Source organism: Hyla sarda, chromosome 4 (assembly GCF_029499605.1).
Source record: "Hyla sarda isolate aHylSar1 chromosome 4, aHylSar1.hap1, whole genome shotgun sequence".
Classification (NCBI taxonomy): Eukaryota; Metazoa; Chordata; class Amphibia; order Anura; family Hylidae; genus Hyla; species Hyla sarda.
Window position 1 is genome coordinate 413149570 of NC_079192.1, and position 22602 is coordinate 413172171.

The following is a 22602-nucleotide window of genomic DNA, read 5'->3' on the forward strand; positions in this document are numbered from 1 at the left end:
CAGAGTCGAATAAGTGCAGCCGAGTTCAGCCGAGCCGAATAAGTGGTTCCTGCGGCAGTGGTCGTGATGTCACGCCACACCCCCTCTATTCATGTCTATGGGAGGGGGCGTGTCGTCCAACACGCCCCTCCCATAGACATGAATAGAGGGGGGGGTGGCGTGACGTCACGACCACTGCCGCAGGAACCATTGCTGTGGGAGATCGAGGGGGGCCCCAGCAGCGGGACCCCCGTGATCGGACATCTTATCCCCCATCCTTTTGGATAGAGGATAAGATGTGTAGAAGTGGAGTACCCCTTTAAAGAAGTTGAGCTTCGATGCACAACGTAACCTGTGGATGGGCATGGCGCTGTTTTAAGAAGACAGCGGCCATGTTTTTCTAGTCCGGTAGTGATGCCAGAAGTTTGTCCGTATATGTTGTGGGTCTAGGATGACGACAGCGTTGAAATCTTACGCAAAAGGACATAAAACCAGGACGCCGTTCTAACTCGGCTGCACTTATTCGACTCTGCTGCACCAGCTCTACCACGCCGCTATACGCACGCATGAGTATTCCGAACCCCGCTGCATTGCAGAGCGAGTAAACAATCTTATGCCAAGATTTCTGCTGCAGTCTCCTATATTGATGGATCCTACATGAAAGGTATTTATGGCTAGAAGCAATTACTCCGGAACAAACGTAACGCCGAGAGTTGCCGCCATTGGATAAATTACGCTGCGCTGCTAAATCATTCATCCAGGCGAAAGGAAAGGGGGGGGGGGGGGAGGGGAGAAATAAAACTTTCCGTGTTACTTAGTGGAATGGACCCAGACTCCATAATAGACCAGAAAAGAATTTATTTCCTTCTCCTACTTTAATTTATTTACTCTATCGCCCCCTGGGGGAAGGTCTGGAGCGCAAAAACTGCAGCCCGCGAGCCGCGCAGGGAATACAAGTCAGGGTGTTTCTTGGCTCGGGTCCACAGTGTATGGCGAGTCTCCTGAATAGTGATAAATTCTGCAATGCTGTGGATTACATCTCAATGCGCGGTGTCCTGCGCCCCCCTCTGGCACACCACGGATCAGCAGCTCCTCACCGCAGATCCTTCAGACCGAAGAAAGATTGGTCCCTGTTTAGTATGGAGCTCCCTAGTGACTTGCAATTAAAGGGGTACTCAGGTGAAAAACTATTTTTTGTTTTAAATCAACTGGTGTCAGATTTGTAAATTATTTCTATTTAAAAATCTTAATCCGTCCAGTACTTATCAGCTGCTGTATGCTACAGAGGAACATCTTTTCTTTTTGAATTTCCTTTCTGTCTGACCACAGTGCTCTCTGCTGACACCTCTGTCCATTTTAGGAAGTGTCCAGAGTGGGAGCAAATCCCCATAAAAAACCTCTCCTGCTCTGGACAGTTCCTGACATGGACAGAGGTGTCAGCAGAGAGCACTGTGGTCAAACAGAAAGGAAGATTAAAAAGAAAAGAACTTCCTGTGGAGCATACAGCAGCTGAAAGTAATTTACAAATTTGTGTAACTTTCTTGCACCAGTAAATAAAAAAAATGTTTTTTTTCCCAGTGGAGTACCCCTTTAAGACTAAAGAAAGATTGGTCCCTGTATAGTATGGAGCTCTCAAGTGATTTGGAATTAAAGGGAACAAGATGTCTGATCGCGTGGGGGTCCCGCTGCTGGGGGGGGGTCCTGCGATCTACTGCAGCACCAACTGTGTTCCCACAACAGTGGTTGTGACATCACGGCCATGCCCCCTTGTGACATCACACTACACCCCGTCCATTCATGTCTATGGGAGGGGGCGTGTCTGGGGCGTGTGGCTGTGATGTCACAATCACGGCCTCTGGCTCAGAGCGTTCTGTAGATAATTGTTCAGAACGCTGGAGTGCTCCTTTAAGAATCGTAAAATCGAAATCTCAATCCTGACTGTATGAGTGGATTGTCAGAGAGCTCCCTCTAGTGGTGCCTGAAGGCAGAACAAATTTGATGTCTTATAGAAGCATTTTCGGAACTATTTTTATTTTTTTCTTAGGTTTTAATTAGAGAAAACTGTAGAGGTTCTTGTGTATGGCTTGTGCTTACCTGTTTATGCAGCAAGCATGTGTTTTCAGCCATATCGATTCTATTTAATCACTAGATTGTTTTCCTAATGGTACCCACATTTTCTATTAAAGGGGTACTCTGCTGCTAGACATCTTACCCCCTATTCAAAGGATAGGGGATAAGATGTCTGATCGTGGGGGGTCCCGCCGCTGTGATCCCCCGCAGCACCCGGCATTCTAAACAAACTCTGGGTCTCTACGGCCGTGGTATCACTGACACACCCCTCTTACTGTCACGCCGCGCCCCCTCCATTTCCATGTCTATGGGGGGGGGTGTCGCCTGACACGCTCCCTCCCATAGACATGAATGAAGGGGGTGTGATGTGATGTCACGAGGGGGCGTGGCCGTGACATCAGAACACTGGCGCACTGGAGTACCCCTTTAATCCTTTGGTTTTGCAAGGAGAGGGGGTCAGATCATGGCAATTCGCCTAATGAAAGTAACCTGATCACCCGGAAAGAGTGCAACAATAAGAAGCCTAAAAAGCTGGGTCTTCAGGCTGGGTTCACATGTTGCATTTTCGACACGTCTTCATTGCGTTTGGCTGTGTTTTTGCCGCGATTTTCTAAAATCACCGTAAAAATTTTACTTTTTTTTTTTTTTTTTTTTTACTATTATTTGCCTAATCAATCCAGCCTAGACCTGAGCAATCTATCTGGTTGCTATGGAGTGGATGCCTGACAACCACATATAAAGAGTATCCATAGCAACCAGGATGACTGGTTGGGCCCTAAATATATATATGTATTATGGATCAGTACAGAATATCGAGACAATGTAAGAGGAAAAGTTGACCAGTTGCCCATAGCAACCAATCAGATCGCTTCTTTCATTTTTAACTAGGCCTCTGGAAAATGAAAGAAGCCATCTGATTGGTTGCTATGGGCAACTGGGCAACTTTTCCTCTGGACGGGTTTGGATAAATCTCCCTCAATGTGACTGAATAAAATAACATTATAGCAACAGGAAGCCCAGGATGACGTATCTAAGGATTGACGTATCTAAGGATTGACGTATCTAAGGATTGAAGTATCTCACCTTGTTCTTCTTCTGACACCGGGGATCTGAAAGCCAAAATAAAAAAACATAATGAGTTTACTATTTATGAGACAAATATTTAGTAAATTCTTATAGAATTTTCACATAAACTGAATTACAGAGGAGTCCGACACATCGGCAGCATCACTATACGTGCCCCAATACGGAGATACGCCTTCCTAATTATATATATATATACTGCCACAGATTAAAATGGGAGGAAAACTTACGCAACTATTTAGTTATTCTCCAATGCATCTGAAAAAGACTATCAAACAACTTTGTAAATAGTTTAGAGAAACAGATCCTCCATGTGTTTCCATGGTTACAGACTACAAACAAACATTGTGTAGTCGGATCCCGCAGTCACGTGTTATTCCACTTACTCCGCCTACAGGAGATCATCCAACCAAATAACACTTCAAAGGATCCTAATGGGGTAATCTACAAATCCTGCAGTGTATGACAGAGCTGTACTTACTATTCTGCTGGTGAGATCACTGTGTACATACATTACATTACTTATCCTGTACTGATCCTGAGTTATTTCCTGTATTATACTCCAGAGCTGCACTCACTATTCTGCTGGTGAGATCACTGTGTACATACATTACATTACTTATCCTGTACTGATCCTGAGTTATATCCTGTATTATACTCCAGAGCTGTACTCACTATTCTGCTGGTGAGGTCACTGTGTACATACATTACATTACTTATCCTGTACTGATCCTGAGTTATATCCTGTATTATACTCCAGAGCTGTACTCACTATTCTGCTGGTGAGGTCACTGTGTACATACATTACATTACTGATCCTGAGTTATATCCTGTATTATACTCCAGAGCTGTACTCACTATTCTGCTGGTGAGGTCACTGTGTACATACATTACATTACTTATCCTGTACTGATCCTGAGTTATATCCTGTATTATACCCCAGAGCTGTACTCACTATTCTGCTGGTGAGGTCACTGTGTACATACATTACATTACTGATCCTGAGTTATATCCTGTATTATACTCCAGAGCTGTACTCACTATTCTGCTGGTGGGGTCACTGTGTACATATATTACATTACTTATCCTGTACTGATCCTGAGTTATATCCTGGATTATACTCCAGAGCTGTACTCACTATTCTGCTGGTGAGGTCACTGTGTACAAACATTACATTACTTATCCTGTACTGATCCTGAGTTATATCCTGTATTATACTTCAGAGCTGCACTCACTATTCTGCTGGTGAGGTCACTGTGTACATATATTATATTACTTATCCTGTACTGATCCTGAGTTATATCCTGTATTATACTCCAGAGCTGTACTCACTATTCTGCTGGTGAGGTCACTGTGTACATACATTACATTACTTATCCTGTACTGATCCTGAGTTATATCCTGTATTATACTCCAGAGCTGTACTCGCTATTCTGCTGGTGAGGTCACTGTGTACATACATTACATTACGTATCCTGTACTGACCCTGAGTTATATCCTGTATTATACCCCAGAGCTGTACTCACTATTCTGCTGGTGAGGTCACTGTGTACATACATTACATTACTTATCCTGTACTGATCCTGAGTTATATCCTGTATTATACTCCAGAGCTGTACTCACTAATCTGCTGGTGGGGTCACTGTGTACATACATTACATTACTTATCCTGTACGGATCCTGAGTTATATCCTGTATTATACTCCAGAGCTGTACTCACTATTCTGCTGGTGAGGTCACTGTGTACATACATTACATTACTTATCCTGTACTGATCCTGGGTTATATCCTGTATTATACCCCAGAGCTGTACTCACTATTCTGCTGGTGAGGTCACTGTGTACATACATTACATTACTTATCCTGTACTGATCCTGAGTTATATCCTGTATTATATTCCAGAGCTGCACTCACTATTCTGCTGTAATGTATGGTATGTATACTGTGATTTAATATGTATATTGATATAAAATGCAGACATTAGGCTGTGGATTTGCTGTAGTTATAATTCTTACAATGTGATTTCGTCCCTTTGTATCAGGCTGTGACGTACATTATAACAATATAGCAATAAGAATCCATCCCGGGTCACAGTGACAAATGACGGCACTTTAGGAGAATTTCAGAAATGGCGACAATTCACCATTGTGTTTCCTATAGGAACATGTGAAGGGCCGGAGCGGAGATGTTAGGACGCCCGGATACAACTCGGCGCTGAATGTGCGCGCTGCATCGTTCACAAATACATAACCGCGTGATGAATAGACCTGATATCGCTGTTTGTTTTCTCTAATCACTAATCCAGCTATTTTCATGGGCCGACTGAGGATAAGAAAAGGCAAATTACCCATAGAAAAGCATGGACGCAGTGCCACCTAGTGGTCAAGGCTTTATAATCTAGGAAACAATGAAGGGAGTTATCGTCCGCTCATACAGCAGCAGCCCCCACTTTTTATTATTAAAGGGGTTATCCAGGCAAAAACCTTTTTTTATATATATCAACTGTCTCTGGAAAATTAAACAGATTTGTAAATTACTTCTATTAAAAAATCTTAATCCTTCCAATAGTTATTAGCTTCTGAAGTTGAGTTGCTGTTTTCTGTCTAACTGCTTTCTGATGACTCACATCCCGGGAGCTGTCCAGCTCCTATGGGGATATTCTCCCATCATGCATGGGATATTCTCCCATCATGCACAGCTCCCGGGACGTGACATAATCATTGAGCAGTTAGACAGAAAACTTCAGAAGCTAATAACTATTGGAAGGATTAAGATTTTTTAATAGAAGTAATTTACAAATCTGTTTAACTTTCCGGAGCCAGTTAAGATATAAAAAAAAAAAAGTTTTTTCTGGAATACCCCTTTAATTCTTTTTTCGTCTTTATTCATTTTAGCATTTTTTTATTCCTGTTTTTCATATTTCTTTCTTAATTTTTTCCCCTTTTTATTTGTGCACTTTTTTTTGTTTTGGTTTTCACTAATTATTTTTAATGAACCCCTGTTGCATTCATTTTTGCATTCTTTCAGCATCCTTTTTTTGTTGTTGCTGTCTTTTATCATACAATTTTCATAATATATAATAATATAATAATAATATTTATAATAATCATATTATATTTTATTTTATATTATATTTTATATTATATTATATTTGCAATAATTTTTTAAGAAATTATTTTTTTATCTATATTTTGCTTTTTTTTTCATATTTATTTCTCCATTATTTTTCCTTTTCATTTCTGCTTTGTTTTTCTGCACTTTTTTATGCTGTTTTTTTTTTACTATTTATTTTTAATGAGTCGCTTTGCATTTTTTAAATTTATTTATTATTTGCATTTTTTTAATTTATTTATAATTTTTGTAAATTTTTTCAGCTTTCGTTTCTGTTTTATCTTTTAATTTCCAATACCGTATTTTTCGCCCCATAGGACGCACTGGCGTATAAGACGCACCCAATTTATAGGTGCAAAATCTAAAAAAATAAAGATTTTGAACCCAATAGTGGTCTTCAACCTGCGGACCTCCAGATGTTGCAAAACTACAACTCCCAGCATGCCCGGACAGCCAACGGCTGTCCGGGCATGCTGGGAGTTGTAGTTTTGCAACATCTGGAGGTCCGCAGATTGAAGACCACTGCATAGGAGGTAATACTCACGTGTCCCCGCCGCTCCGGACCCGTCACCGCTGCCCTGGATGTCGCTCCATCGCTGTCGCCGTGTCCCCGTCGCGCCGGAACGTCTCTGCTGCCGGCCAGGTATCCTCGCTCTCCGTCGCCGCCATCACGTCGTTACGCACGCCGATGCACGTACGTGACGACGTGATGACGAGGAAGGAGAGTGCCGGCCATACAGGGGATCCCTGAACGGAGAAGACACCGAGGAGGCAGGTAAGGTCCCTCCCACTGTCCTGTAAGCACTAACCCGGCTATTCAGTCGGGCTGTTCGGGACCGCCGCGGTGAAATGGCGGCGGTCCCGAACAGCCCGACTGAACAGCCGGGTTAGTGATACTTTTCCTTCAGCTTTGATCGCCGCGTCTGAAGGGTTAATACAGGGCATCACCGCGATCGGAGATGTCCTGTATTAGCCGCGGGTCCCGGCCGTTGATGGCCGCAGGGACCGCCGCGATAGGGGTGTATTCACCGTATAAGACGCACCGACTTTTTCCCCCAAGTTTTGGGGAAGAAAAAGTGCGTCTTATACGGCGAAAAATACGGTAATTCAGTTTTCAATACTACTTATGTTTCCTGTTTTTCTGTTCTTTTTTGTCTGGTTTTTAATTTTTAAAGGGGTACTCCGCTGCTCAGTGTTTGGAACAAACTGTTAGGAACGCTGGAGCCGGCGCCGTCAGCTCGTGACGTCATAGCTCTGCCCCCTCATGACGTCACACCCCGCCCCCTCAATGCAAGTCTACGGGAGGGGGCGTGACGCTGTAACGCCCCCTCCCATAGACTTGCATTGAGGGGGTGGAGTACCCCTTTAATTTACATTTTGTTTCTTTGATATTTTAGCATTTTTTTTTTAGTTTCTGCCCATATATTTTTTAATAAATTTTTATTTTATTTATTTATTTATTTATTTTTTTTAAGTTTTGTTCCTATTTGATAGTTATTCCCTTAACAGTCTTTCCCCTGCAGCAATTCCTATGCGAATAATTCTATACATGCTGTAATACACATATCAGCTCCAGGGTTAAGGCAGCGAGGTTAATGGCCAAATATTGGGAATTTACCCAAACAGTAATCCCTACCTGTGCCTACAGCTATTTCCATATATATCCGAATATTATTCATTTAAGCTGCAGGGCCTGGACGCTCAGGTTAATATTAAAGGGGTACTCCGGTGGAAAACTTTTTTTTTATTTTATTTTTTTTAAATCAACTGGTGCCAGAAAGTTAAACAGATTTGTAAATTACTAAAAAAAAAATCTTAATCCTTCCAGTACTTATTAGCTGCTGAATACTACAGAGGAAATTATTTTCTTTTTGGAACACAGTGCTCTCTGCTGACATCACGAGCACAGTGCTCTCTGCTGACACCTCTGTCCATTTTAAAGGGGTATTCCAGGAAAAAACTTTATTATATATATCAACTGGCTCCAGAACAGATAAACAGATTTGTTAATTACTTCTATTAAAAAAAATCTTAATCCTTTCAGTACTTATGAGCTTCTGAAGTTAAGGTTGTTCTTTTCTGTCTAAGTGCTCTCTGATGACACGTGTCTCGGGAACCGCCCGGTTTAGAAGCAAATCCCCATAGCAGACACGTGTCATCAGAGATTACTTAGACAGAAAAGAACAACCTAAACTTCAGAAGCTCATAAGTACTGAAAGGATTAAGATTTTTTAATAGAAGTAATTTACAAATCTGTTTAACTTTCTGGAGCCAGTTGATATATATAAAAAAAGTTTTTTCCTGGATAACCCCTTTAAGAACTGTCCAGAGTAGGAGAGAATCCCCATAGAAAACATATGCTGCTCTGGTCAGTTCCTAAAATGGACAGAGATGTCAGCAGAGAGCACTGTGTTCCAAAAAGAAAAGAATTTCCTCTGTAGTATTCAGCAGCTAATAAATACTGGAAGGTCAGTAATGGTGTGGGGTGGCATTTCTTTGGGGGGGCCACACAGCCCTCCATGTGCTTTCCAGAGGTAGCCTGACTGCCATTAGGTACCGAGATGAGATCCTCAGACCCCTTGTGAGACTTGTGCGGTTGGCCCTGGGTTCCTCCTAATACAAGACAATGCTAGACCTCATGTGGCTGGAGTGTGTCAGCAGTACCTACAAGAGGAAGGCATTGATGCTATGGACTGGCCCGGCCGTTCCCCAGACCTGAATCCGATTGAGCACATCTGGGACGTCTCGCTCCATCCACCACAGACTGTCCAGGAGTTGGTGGATGCTTTAGTCCAGGTCTGGGAGGACATCCCTCAGGAGACCATCCTCCACCTCATCAGGAGCATGCCCAGGCATTGTATGGAGGTCATATGGGCACGTGGAGGCCACACACACTACTGAGCCTCATTGTGACTTGTATTAAGGACATTACATAAAGTTGGATCAGCCTGTAGTGGGGTTTTCCTCTGTGATTTTGAGTGTGACTCCATATCCAGACCTCCATGGGTTCATACATTTGATTTCCATTGATAATTTTTGTGTGATTTTGTTGTCAGCGCATTCAGCTATGTAAAGACGAAAGTATTTCATGCGATTAGTTCATTCATTCAGATCTAGGATGTGTTATCGCAGTGTTCCCTTTATTTTTTTTGAGCAGTATATATATATATATATATATATATATATGTGTGTGTGGGTCTTTCTTTCCAGATCTGGTGATTTCTATTAAAACCCCTGTAGGAGGAAAAGCTAGCTACTCGCTTCTTTGCTATAGATACTTTCTTCTTCGTTGTAGCTATTTCTTACAGCCATTTAGCTACTTCTTACTTTACTGCAGCTACTTCCTCCTCTACTGCAGCTACTTCCTCCTCTACTGCAGCTACTTCCTCCTGTACTGTAGCTACTTTCTTCTTTATTTTAGGTACTTCCTGTTGCACTTTAGCTACTTCCTCCTATTTGTAGCGATTTCATCCTTTACTGTAGCTACTCCCCCCTTTACTGTAGCTATTTCCTCCTTTACTGTAGCTACTTCCACCTTTACTGAAGCTTCTTCCTCCTTTACTGAAACATTTTCCTCCTTTACTGAAGCTACTTCCTCCATTACTGGAGCTGCTTCCTCCCTCATTGTAGCTACCTCCTCCCTCACTGTTTCTTCTTACTTCTTTAATGTAGCTACTTTGTTCCTCCTTACTTCCTCCTTTACTCTAGTTACTTCCTCCTTTACTGGAGTTCATTCCTTCTTCACTGTAGTTACTTCCGCCTTGACAGTAGCTACTTTCTTCTTAACTGTAGCTACTCTGCTCCTTCACTTTAGCAATTCCTCCTATGAAGTAGCTACAGGGAAGGAGGAAGTAACTACTCTACTGTAGTTACTTCCTCCCTCCCTGTAGCTACTTCCTCCCTCCCTGTAGTTACTTCCTCCCTCCCTGTAGCTACTTCCTCCCTCCCTGTAGTTACTTCCTCCCTCCCTGTAGCTACTTCCTCCCTCCCTGTAGTTACTTCCTCCCTCCCTGTAGTTACTTCCTCCCTCCCTGTAGCTACTTCCTCCCTCCCTGTAGTTACTTCCTCCCTCCCTGTAGCTACTTCCTCCCTCCCTGTAGTTACTTCCTCCCTCCCTGTAGCTACTTCCTCCCTCACTGGACCTTATTTTTTTTTAATGTAGTAGCTTTTTTCCTTACTGTAGCTACTTCCTACTTTCCTGTATCTACTTTCTTCTTTATTTTAGGTACTTTCTGCTGCACCTGAGCTGCTTCCTCCTCTATTGTAGCTAATTCCTCCTTTAATGTAGCTACTTTCCCCCTTTACTGGAGCTAATTCCTCCTTTACTTTAGTCACTTCCTCCTTAACTGTAGCTACGTTCTTCTTCACTTTAGCTACTCTCCTCTTTTACTGCAGCTACTTCCTTCCTCATTGTACCTTCTTTCTTCTTTAAAATAGCTGCCTTCTTAGTTCCTGTAGCTACTTCCTCCTTTACTGTAGCTGCTTCCTCCTTTACTGTAGCTGCTTCCTCCTTGACTGTAGCTACTTTCTTCTTCACTTTAGCTACTCTCCTCCTTTACTGCAGCTACTTCCTTCCTCATTGTACCTTCTTTCTTCCTTAATGTAGCTGCGGCATCTCGGCTGCGGCACCCCAGACATCCGGTGCATGGAGCGAACTTTGCTCCGTGCCGGATGACTGGCGATGTGGGGCGGAGGCTCGTGACGTCACGGCCACTCCCTGCTTATGACGTCACGGCCACTCCCCTCAATGCAAGTCTATGGGAGGGGGCGTGACGGCCGTCACGCCCCCTCCCATAGACTTGCATTGAAGGGGTGTGGCCGTTTCATCACAAGCGGGCTTAGCCGTGACGTCACAAGCCTCCAGCACTGCACCCGACGCTCTAAACGAACACCGGGTGCAGCAGGGAGATCGCGGGGGTCCCCAGCTGCGGATAGGGGATAAGATGTTTAGGGGCGGAATACCCCTTTAGAGGTTTGGTTCACGTTCCAGCCTGGATTGGACTCTATGGTTCTCTTTTCCTATGGTGGCCAGAAGAACATGTGTCCATAGGTTGGGTCCAGCTCGGCTTCATTGAAGTGAACAGCAATACCCTGCCCAGCCTGTGGACATGTAGGGCGTTATTTCTGAATGAATGCAGTCATTGGTTTTCTAATCCTGAACGATAGGTGGTTTAGATTTTGGGCAAAACATTGCTAAAAAAAAAAGAACAATTAGCAAATGGTAAATGCTGTCTATAAAATGCCCAAATCCTTCCCCAGGACGTGTGTCAGCTCCAGGTGTGAGGCTATAAGGGGGGCTTCCTCCCTTCCAACCTCCTATCCCCATCAACGACATGACTAATCAGATCCCACCTGAAATAAAGCAGAATTAACGCCGCGCTCGCTTGATTAAAAAGCAGAACGTATAATTAATTTTCTCCTGCACGCCAGCAATTACAATCTCATTTTCCTGGTGCCCCGAGGACGTGTGTGATAGCGGATCGCAGCCGAAAACAAAAAAATATCAACCCTTTCGGAGCTGCCGATGGAGCGCTGAGGTTTTAATCTAATTTCTGAACATTTTTTCCCCTAAATAAGAAAGAAATAAAAAAATAAACTTAAGTTCTTGATTTGATCATTTAATTACATCCAATATGGCGGCCGGTATAGCGCCTGTGAGGGTCGTCCGCTTACCTGAGAGGTAATTCTGCCTAGTTATGAAGTGAAACATCCCAGTCTTACTGTATAATCAGACTTATTATTCGAAAGAGTCTGAAAAAGACGGATAACAATCTTTGTGGCTGCCATATTGTATGTCACCCGGCTTTTACAGAAATACATAAAATGATATCTATATATATATATATATATATATATGTAAATGATTACAGGTGGGATCTGATTAGACACTGGGTCTTACCACAAGAGGGCGTAAAAGTGCTTCCCCTGCTGCCCTATAAAAAAAAAAAAAAAAAAGCTCTCGGAGGCTACTTTTGGGTAGTGTACCTCTTGGTGAGAGATCGATGACATGCCTCTATAACGCACTCAAAGACATTTTGCAGACAGACTTTGATAAGATAGAGAAGCATGATGGTAATTTTGATGACTCTAGGCTTTTCTAACCAAGCTGTTAGGGAGAAGGTGGGAGTAGTGGTTACGTGAGGGCCACAAACATGGTGAACAGGCTCCGGACTGCCCAGACAGATCACCAGGTTTGTTTTATCCACTGACAAGCACCAGCAGCTCCCACAGTTTCCTTGTCCACCATCCAGACATAGGTGGCCTATTCATTACACCCCTTGTCTCTTTATTACACATCTTTATCCTCATTACACTCCAATTATTTCTTCATTACACATCCCCTGTCTATTCATTACACACACACCATGGAGGAGATTTATCAAAACTTGTCCAGAGGAAAAGTTGCTGAGTTGCCCATAGCAACCAATCAGATCTCTTCTTTCATTTTTGAAAAGTCCTGTGAAAAATGAAAGCAGCAATCTGATTGGTTGCTATGGGCAGCTCAGCAACTTTTTCTCTGGACAAGTTTTGATAAATCTTCCCCATATCTTCATTACACATCCCTGTCTCTTCATTACACTCCCTTCTCTTCATTACAACCCCCGTCTCTTCATTACATTCCCCTGTCTCTTCATTACACTCTTCTGTATCTTCATTACACTCCCCTGTCTCATCATTACCCTCTCCTGTATCTTCATTACACTCCCCTGTATCATCATTACCCTCCGTCTCTTCATTACACTCCCCTGTCTCTTAATTACACTTCCCTGTCTCTTCATTACATTCCCATGTCTCTTCAATACACTCCCCTGTCTCTTCATTACACTCCCTTCTCTTCATTAAAACCCCCGTCTCCTCATTACACTCCCTTGTATCTTCATTACACTCCCCTGTCTCTTCATTACACTCCTGTCTCTTCATTACACTCCTGTCTCTTCATTACACTCCTGTCTCTTCATTACACTTCCCTGTCTCTTCATTACACTTCCCTGTCTCTTCATTACACTCCCCTGTCTCTTCATTACACTCCCCTGTCTCTTCATTACACCCCTATGTCTCTTCATTACACCCCTATGTCCCTTCATTACACTCACCTGTCTCTTCATTACACCCCTATGTCTCTTCATTACACACCCATCTCTTCATTACATCCCCTGTCTCTTCATTACACACCCGTCTCTTCATTACATCCCCTGTCTCTTCATTACATCCCCTGTCTCTTCATTACATCCCCTGTCTCTTCATTACATCCCCTGTCTCTTCATTACACACCATACTTGTCCATTATGTTAAGGGGCCCCAATATGTTCCATGCCAATCCTTTCCAATGGAGAGGGTGCAGAACAGAAGTGCGCAATCACCCACCGGCTCCTTTTGTTCGGCCATAGAAGGTGTTACGAGAACCACAATCGCGACCCAAATCTTGATTTTTGCCTTTCTCCTCATGCATATGGTTTGTCGCAATGTAGAAGCGGCTGCTGATACAAACTGAGAACCTTACATGCACCCGGATGATGGCTGAAGACCAAAATTAGCAATTCAGGTGTCTGGGCAACTTTGTTAATGTCAAAGAGAATAATGACTGTGGCGGAGCGGACCCTCCGTAGACTCCAACACCTGCCAAGTTCCAAACTTTGTCAAAAATAAATTAAATATATAAGGAGATGGATTTAGGAACACCTGCTCATTCCCCTTATCTTAGAGGTATTGTATACTGAAAAACATTGGGTGGGGGATTTTTTACGCCCCCCCCGCCACCCCCCCATAATTCATTGACACAAATTATAGGGGGAGATGCTCATAGCATAGATTCCAATTTATTAAGGCTAAAAGGTATTATGTAGGCCCAGCTGACACATTGCAGGTTTTGTGTGGCTATAAAGGGGTATTCCGGCCAAACCTCTGTGTTTCCGGGACTGGAGACGTGACATCATGCCACGCCCCCTTGAGACATCACGCCACACCCACTCCATTCATGTCTATGGGAGGGGGCATGACGGCCGTCATGCCCCCTCCCATAGACATGAATGGAGGGGGCGTGGCGTGAAATAACGAGGAGGCGTGGCATGATGTCACACAGAGGTTTCCGGGACTGGAGCCGCAGCCCCGGAAACCTCTGTGTGACATCATGCCACGCCTCCTGCGATCAGACATCTTATCCCCTATCCTTTGGATTCTTTATTTTGGTGAAATTTGCAACTTTATTATGTATTCAAGTGTCAAGGAGGCGGAGCCTAAGGCCTGACGACCCTCTTGCTCCTTGACAGACAGGCTGGGCTCAGCTTACAATGCCGAGCCCTGATCACATCCCGCCCTTGCAGTGTTGTGCCACATAATGGCGCTGACGCCTCACTTGTCAGACTCACTGCGCCTGCGCCACCTAAGATCTGTCTCCCTGCTCTCACTCTGGTGGCGCGGGCGCGGTGAGATTGACAAGTTGGACATCAGCTTCAGCAGCCGGACCACTATGCAACTCACATGTGTGACATAAACTGGGCTCGGCAGGGAGGGAGAGGTGTTGAGGCCCTAGGGCCACATGAGACGCCAGGCCCCGCCCCTGTGACACTTGCTTAGGTAAAAGAACAGCAAATCATGTGAACAAATCTTTAGGCTGTGGTCACACAAGAGTAATTTGGCCCAATTTTTGTGACTATTTTACGGTCGCAAGCAGAGGCATCACTTGTAGCTTCTGGGGCCCAATGCAAAATCTGCAACAGGGCCCCATATGCCAATTATAATACTGGTCTGTAATGGAGCAGATGTGCTTTGGGGCCCCCTTAGACACTAGGGCCCCGGTGTGACTGTTACCTCTACTACTTCTATAGCTACACCCCTGGTCACAAGGCCCGGCCTGAACTGGTGCAGGTGATCAGAACAGCGTCAGTAAAACTGACACTAAAATGCAGCCATATGACTCCCCATGTGAACCCGGCCTAAAAGGCAACATATAAAAGTTGGCCGTGTGCCCCTTGGGCTGAAAACACCCAATCCGAGGGAACCCGATTTGAGCTACACAGTCTGAACTCTAGTCGCACTGATACATCACAATAGGAGGAAGATTTGTGTTTCTCATAGACTGGATCCAACTGTAGCAGACCCTCAGCTTTGAAAGCAGAATATGAAAAATGAGAGACTCACGGGAGGGCGCTGGAGGGAGGAGAATCCTGGACCTTGTTTGAGAGCTCGTTCTGTAGAGACAACTTCCCTGGCACGCAGCTGTCACTCACTATACGTTTCCGACACGTTGGCGTCCACCATTCAGGCGACAACCTGCGAGCAGATGAGGAGGAGTTAAAGGGTTATTCCAGGAAAAAAGCTTTATTTTATTTTTTTTTATATCAACTGGCTCCAGAAATTTAAACAGATTTGTAAATTACTTCTATTAAAAAATCTTAATCCTTCCAATAATTATCAGCTGCTGAAGTTCAGTTGTTCTTTTCTGTCTGGCGACAGTGCTCTCTGCTGACATCTCTGTCTGTCTCGGGAACTGCACAGAGTAGAAGAGGTTTGCTATGGGGATTTGCTTCTACTCTGGACAGTTCCCGAGACAGGTGTCATCAGAGAGCACTTAGACAGAAAAGAACAACTCTAGTTCAGCAGCTCATAAGTACTGAAAGGATTAAGATTTTTTAATAGAAGTAATTTACAAATCTGTTTAACTTTCTGGAGCCAGTTGATATATAAAAAAAAAAGTTGTTTTCCTGGATAACCCCTTTGACATGCTTTACTGACAGGGCACAGACCTGGTGCTCGGGGGGCTAAAGCGTTAATGGCATTTATAAAAGCTTTCAATTTAAATTGGTTGGGGTCTCAGTGCTGAGACCCCCACTGATCGCTACACATAGTCAGTACCGCGCTTCACTACCTGGCTCGGCACTCAATCCATCATGTGACACGTGATACGTCTGCCGCCATGACCACCATGCTGGGGAGTGAAGATGGCTGATGGAAATATAATCAGTGTGGGTCTCAGTACCAGACCTCGACCAATAGAAAAATTTGACATGTCAATATATATATATATATATATATATATATATATATATATAATTTATTTTTTAATGAAAGTAACGCTTTAATCATAATCATCATGCCTGTATGAAAATTATTTAAAAAAACATGACACATGATAAGACCCACCCCTGGGAATACCCCCAAAACACCCACTATTGGGCGGGGGTTCGCATAAGCCACGCCCCTTCTGCAGGACAGGCAAATATGCAAAGGCAGAAAACATATCGAGGAGCAAGAGAAGAGAGCAGGTCATGCATCCCGAAGGGTTAAAATCATCAAGCTGCAGGAAGTGTTGTTTTGGGGACCCAAGCAGGAATTAAAGGGGTACTCTGGTAGAAAATTTTTTTTTTTTTTTAATCAAATGTTGTCAGAAAGTTAAAGGGGTTATCCAGGCCAAAACGTTTTTTTATATATCAACTGGCTCCGGAAAGTTAAACAGATTTGTAAATGACTTCTATTAAAAAATCTTAATCCTTCTAATAGTTATTAGCTTCTGAAGTTGAGTTGTTGTTTTCTGTCTAACTGCTCTCTGATGACTCACGTCCCGGGAGCTGTGCAGTTCCTATGGGGATATTCTCCCATCATGCACAGCTCCCGGGACGTGACATCATCATTGAGCAGTTAGACAGAAAACTTCAGAAGCTAATAACTATTGGAAGGATTAAGATTTTTTTAATAGAAATCATTTACAAATCTGTTTAACTTTCCGGAGCCAGTTGATATATATACATGGTTTTGCCTGGAATACCCCTTTAAACAGATTTGTAAATTCCTTCTATTAAAAAATCTTAATCCTTCCAATAGTTATTAGCTTCTGAAGTTTTCTGTCTAACTGCTCAATGATGATGTCACGTCCCGGGAGCTGTGCATGATGGGCGAATATCAGATTTGTAAATTCCTTCTATTAAAAGAATCTTAATTCTTTCAGTACTTATTAGCAGCTGTATGCTACAGAGGAAATTCTTTTCTTTTTGAATTTCTTTTTTTTTGTCTTGTCCACAGCGCTCTCTCTGCTAACACCTCTGTCCGTATCAGGAACTGTCCAGAGCAGCATAGGTTTGCTATGGGGGATTTTCACCTGCTCTGGACAGCAGAGAGCACTGTGGACAAGACAAAAAAAGAAATTCAAAAAGAAAACAATTTCCTCTGTAGAATACAGCTGCTAAAAAGTACTGGAAGGGTAAAGATTTTTTTAATAGAAGTCATTTACAAATCTGTTTAACTTTCTGGCACCAGTTGATTAAAAAAAATAAATAAATAAAAAGGTTTTCCACCGGAGTACTCCTTTAAAGGGGTACTCTGGTACAGAACGTTTGGAGCAGGAGGCCACGGTCACATCCCCTTGTGACGTCACACCACGCCCCCTACATTCATGTCTATGGGAGGGGGCGTGTCGGCAGACACGCCCCCTTCCATAGACATGAATGGAGGGGGCGTGGTGTGACAACACGAGGGGCGTGGCTGTGACAGGAGGCCCCACCAGCAGGACCCCCGCGATCAGACATCTTATCCCCTATCCTTTGGATAGGGGATAAGATGTCTATCAGTGGAGTACCCCTTTAAGTTACAGACCCCTCCCCCCCCCCCCCTTTTGAAGGATGCACTCACCCTGTAGGCTGCTCGACCACCAGATCTGGCATCCCCGTCCCGGCATTACCCTGCGGGCTCCCGGCTGCCTCCGGGTCTAATATGAAGATCTCATCCTGGGAAATCTCAGTGACAAAATGTAGATGTTCCTGCGGAGACAGACACACAGCAATTATCCCGTAAACTGCTTCCCGCCGCCGTCTGCTCACGCACTTCATTTGTTTTCCGCTGTTAGAGACGATAAAGTTTTTTTTATTTATTTTTTCACAGAAAAGCGAGACAGAGACTGAAGTAAACAAATGTCACAGCAAGAGACACCCGGGAGGATAAGAGACACTGTAATGCTATGGACCAATCTCACCTTTATATTAGGACTGCCACCCAGCTTTCCCAGAGACATGAACAGCTGATCTGTCTAGTTGTACATCCACTATTTACTAACCTGGGAAAGTTGGATGACCACCACCACAGGGGGCTGTAAAGGCAGAAATATTGGTCACCCAGCTTTCTCAGTTAAGATATAGAGGAAAAATTACTTAAAGGGGTATTCCAGGAAAACACTTTATATATATATATATATATATATATATATATATATATGTATATATATATGTATATATATCAACTGGCTCCAGAAAGTTAAACAGATTTGTAAATTACTTCTATTAAAAAATCTTCATCCTTTCAGTACTTATGAGCTTCTGAAGTTAAGGTTGTTCTTTTCTGTCTAAATCCTCTCTGATGACACCTGTCTCGGGAAACTCCCAGTTTAGAAGAGGTTTGCTATGGGGATTTGCTTGTAAACTGGGTGTTTCCCGAGACAGGTGTCATCAGAGAGGATTTAGACAGAAAAGAACAACCTTAACTTCAGAAGCTCATAAGTACTGAAAGGATTAAGATTTTTTAATAGAAGTCATTTACAAATCTGTTTAACTTTCTGGAGCCAGTTGATATATATATAAAAAAAAGTTTTTTCCTGGAATACCCCTTTAACTAGAGTTATATCTTCTCCCAGGGCTAAGTCTTGTGGCTTAAAGGGGTACCTCGGCCTTAGACATCTTATCCCCAATCCAAAGTATAGGGGATAAGATGTCTGATTGCAGGGGTCCTGTTGCTGGGACCCCTGCGATCTCGGTACCACCCCTAGCATTCTATGCCGGGCATTGCCCCCGAGATGTGACGTCACGCCCCCTCCATTCAGGTCCATGGGAGGGGAATGACAGCCGTCAAGCCCCTCCCATAGACATGAATGGAGGGGGCGTGAAGTGACGTCCAAAGGGGGCGTGGCCGTGACATCACGTCTCGGGGGCGGCAACTCACATCTTGATCTTCGGGGGTCCCAGCGGCCAGATCCCCCATGATCAGACATATTATCCCCATCCTTTGGATAGGGGATAAGATTTATAATGCCAGAATACCCCTATAAAGGGGTACTCTGCACCTAGACATTTTATCCCCTAACCAAATGATAGGGGATAAGATTTCTGATTGTGGGGGCTCCGGCTGCTGGGACCCTCTGCGATCTCTGGGCCGGCACTACGGCGCTCTACGGCGCGTTACGTCACATTACAGCCCTCCATTCATGTCTATGGGAGGGGCGTGGCGGCTGTGGTCGCCCCTAATCCGGCACGGAGATGAGTTCGCACCATGCACCAGAAGACTGGGGTGCCACGCCAGAGATCACAGGAATCACAGCGGCCGGACCCCCTGAAATCAGACATCTTACCCCCTATCCTTTAGATAGGGGATATGACGTCTACGGGCAGAGTACCCCTTTAATACCCTGGCTATTGCGGAGTGGCTTGTTGGTGCAACCATCAGTGATTGCACGTGCTATGCCTATACTCGCCAACAATCTTGATTGTTGTTGGGAACTTTCCCGCTGTCAAAAGCAGTAATGTGTAAAGAGTCTAAGGGGAGGGGCTTAAATGTCCCAATTCTGTTTTTTAGAATGTTGGTAAACAAAACAGGATGTGGATAAAGATACACTCCGCAACATGAGAGATGAAACACAAAGAAGGAAAATTCATGGAAAACCCAGAATCGATGGATATGTTAATGATATGGTAATGATATGGTAATGATATGGTAATGATATGTTAATGATATGTTAATGATATTGTAATGATATGTTGATGATATGGTAATGATATGGTAATGATATGGTAATGATATGGTAATGATATGTACATCTGGGGCGTCACTGGTTGGTACTTGCAAAGAGAGGGGGCGGATCTTCATAATTTGCGGCGCCCAACTGCATTCAGCGTGGCAGAACATTCCTCAGTGTATGAAAGAGTAAAATAGGAAAAATGGTGAAAGGCAATGGAAATGGCGCCCCCCTATGGCCACTCACCTGAGATCTATCTATACGGTAAAACCGGTCAGCAGAGGTAGCTGTGAGGGGAAGGAGGAAACACAAATACTCAGTTCTTCCATCATAGACATTTGTAGCACATAAACCCCCATGAAAACACATCTGCCCCTAGATATTAGATGCTTTCTGATACAAAGCTCCAAACCCCCTGCATAGACGTCGGCTACTTACAGTTCTCACTATGTATCAGTATAAACCATGATATAAAACCGCCAGCACAGCAATATTTACCATCTAGGAAGCACCATCGAGGATTGAGACGCTGGGCGGAGAGTAACCGGGGTAATGGGCTCTCAGGATCCTATAGGAGCGGAAAAGAATAAGATCTCATATACATGTATCCTTGTATATAGGAGCAGCATTATAGTAGTTATATTCTTGTATATAGGAGCAGTATTATAGTAGTTATATTCTTGTATATAGGGGCAGTATTATAGTAGTTATATTCTTGTATATAGGAGCAGTATTCTAGTAGTTATATTCTTGTATATAGGAGGCAGTATTATAGTAGTTATATTCTTGTATATAGGGGCAGTATTATAGTAGTTATATTCTTGTATATAGGAGCAGTATTATAGTAGATATATTCTTGTATATAGGAGCAGTATTATAGTAGTTATATTCTTGTATATAAGAGCAGTATTATAGTATTTATATTCTTGTATATAGGAGCAGTATTATAGTAGTTATATTCTTGTATATAGGAGCAGTATTATAGTAGTTATATTCTTGTATATAGGAGCAGTATTATAGTAGTTATATTCTTGTATATAGGAGCAGTATTATAGTAGTTATATTCTTGTATATAGGAGCAGTATTATAGTAGTTATATTCTTGTATATAGGAGCAGTATTATAGTAGTTATATTCTTGTATATATAGGAGCAGTATTATAATAGTTATATTCTTGTATATAGGAGCAGTATTATAGTAGTTATATTCTTGTATATAGGAGCAGTATTATAGTAGTCATATTCTTGTATATAGGAGCAGTATTATAGTAGTTATATGCTTGTATATAGGAGCAGTATTATAGTAGTTATATTCTTGTATATAGGGAGTGGTATTATAGTAGTTATATTCTTGTATATAGGAGCAGTATTATAGTAGTTATATTCTTGTATATAGGAGCAGTATTATAGTAGTTATATTCTTGTATATAGGAGCAGTATTATAGTAGTTATATTCTTGTATATAGGAGCAGTATTATAGTAGTTATATTCTTGTATATAGGAGGCAGTATTATAGTAGTTATATTTTTGTATATATGGGCAGTATTATAGTAATTATATTCTTGTATATAGGAGGCAGTATTATAGTAGATATATTCTTGTATATAGGAGCAGTATTACAGTAATTATATTCTTGTATATAGGAGGCAGTATTATAGTAGTTATATTCTTGTATATAGGAGGCAGTATTATAGCAATTATATTCTTGTATATAGGAGCAGTATTATAGTAGTTATATTCTTGTATATAGGAGCAGTATTATAGTAGTTATATTCTTGTATATAGGAGCAGTATTATAGTAGTTATATTCTTGTATATAGGAGCAGTATTATAGTAGTTATATTCTTGTATATAGGAGGCAGTATTATAGCAATTATATTCTTGTATATAGGAGCAGTATTATAGTAGTTATATTCTTGTATATAGGAGCAGTATTATAGTAGTTATATTCTTGTATATAGGAGCAGTGTTATAGTAGTTATATTCTTGTATATAGGAGACAGTATTATAGTAGTTATATTCTTGTATATAGGAGCAGTATTATAGTAGTTATATTCTTGTATATAGGAGCAGTATTATAGTAGTTATATTCTTGTATATAGGAGCAGTATTATAGTAGTTATATTCTTGTATATAGGAGCAGTATTATAGTAGTTATATTCTTGTATATAGGAGCAGTATTACAGTAGTTATATTCTTATATATAGGAGCAGTATTATAGTAATTATATTCTTGTATATAGGAGCAGTATTATAGTAGTTATATTCTTGTATATAGGAGCAGCATTATAGTAGTTATATTCTTGTATATAGGAGCAGTATTATAGTAGTTATATTCTTGTATATAGGAGCAGTATTATAGTAGTTATATTCTTGTATATAGGAGCAGTATTATAATAGTTATATTCTTGTATATAGGAGCAGTATTATAGTAGTTATATTCTTGTATATAGGAGCAGTATTATAGTAGTTATATTCTTGTATATAGGAGGCAGTATTATAGCAGTTATATTCTTGTATATAGGAGGCAGTATTATAGTAGTTATATTCTTGTATATAGGAGGCAGTATTATAGTAGTTATATTCTTGTATATAGGAGCAGTATTATAGTAGTTATATTCTTGTATATAGGAGCAGTATTATAGTAGTTA

The 22602-nt window shown here is 42.2% G+C and overlaps 1 protein-coding gene across 7 annotated transcripts in view; it reads right to left on the minus strand.

Annotated features, from left to right (window-relative positions):
• DGKI (diacylglycerol kinase iota) overlaps positions 1–22602 on the minus strand; it is a 311383-nt gene that overhangs the window by 44218 nt on the left and 244563 nt on the right. For all 7 annotated transcript variants that reach the window (XM_056517740.1, XM_056517742.1, XM_056517741.1 and 4 more), the window contains 5 exons: positions 20453–20522; positions 20201–20241; positions 17866–17993; positions 15382–15513; positions 3133–3158 (listed from right to left, as the gene is read on the minus strand). In XM_056517740.1, the coding sequence (XP_056373715.1) occupies positions 3133–3158; positions 15382–15513; positions 17866–17993; positions 20201–20241; positions 20453–20522 (397 nt within the window). The remainder of the gene's footprint in view (positions 1–3132; positions 3159–15381; positions 15514–17865; positions 17994–20200; positions 20242–20452; positions 20523–22602) is intronic.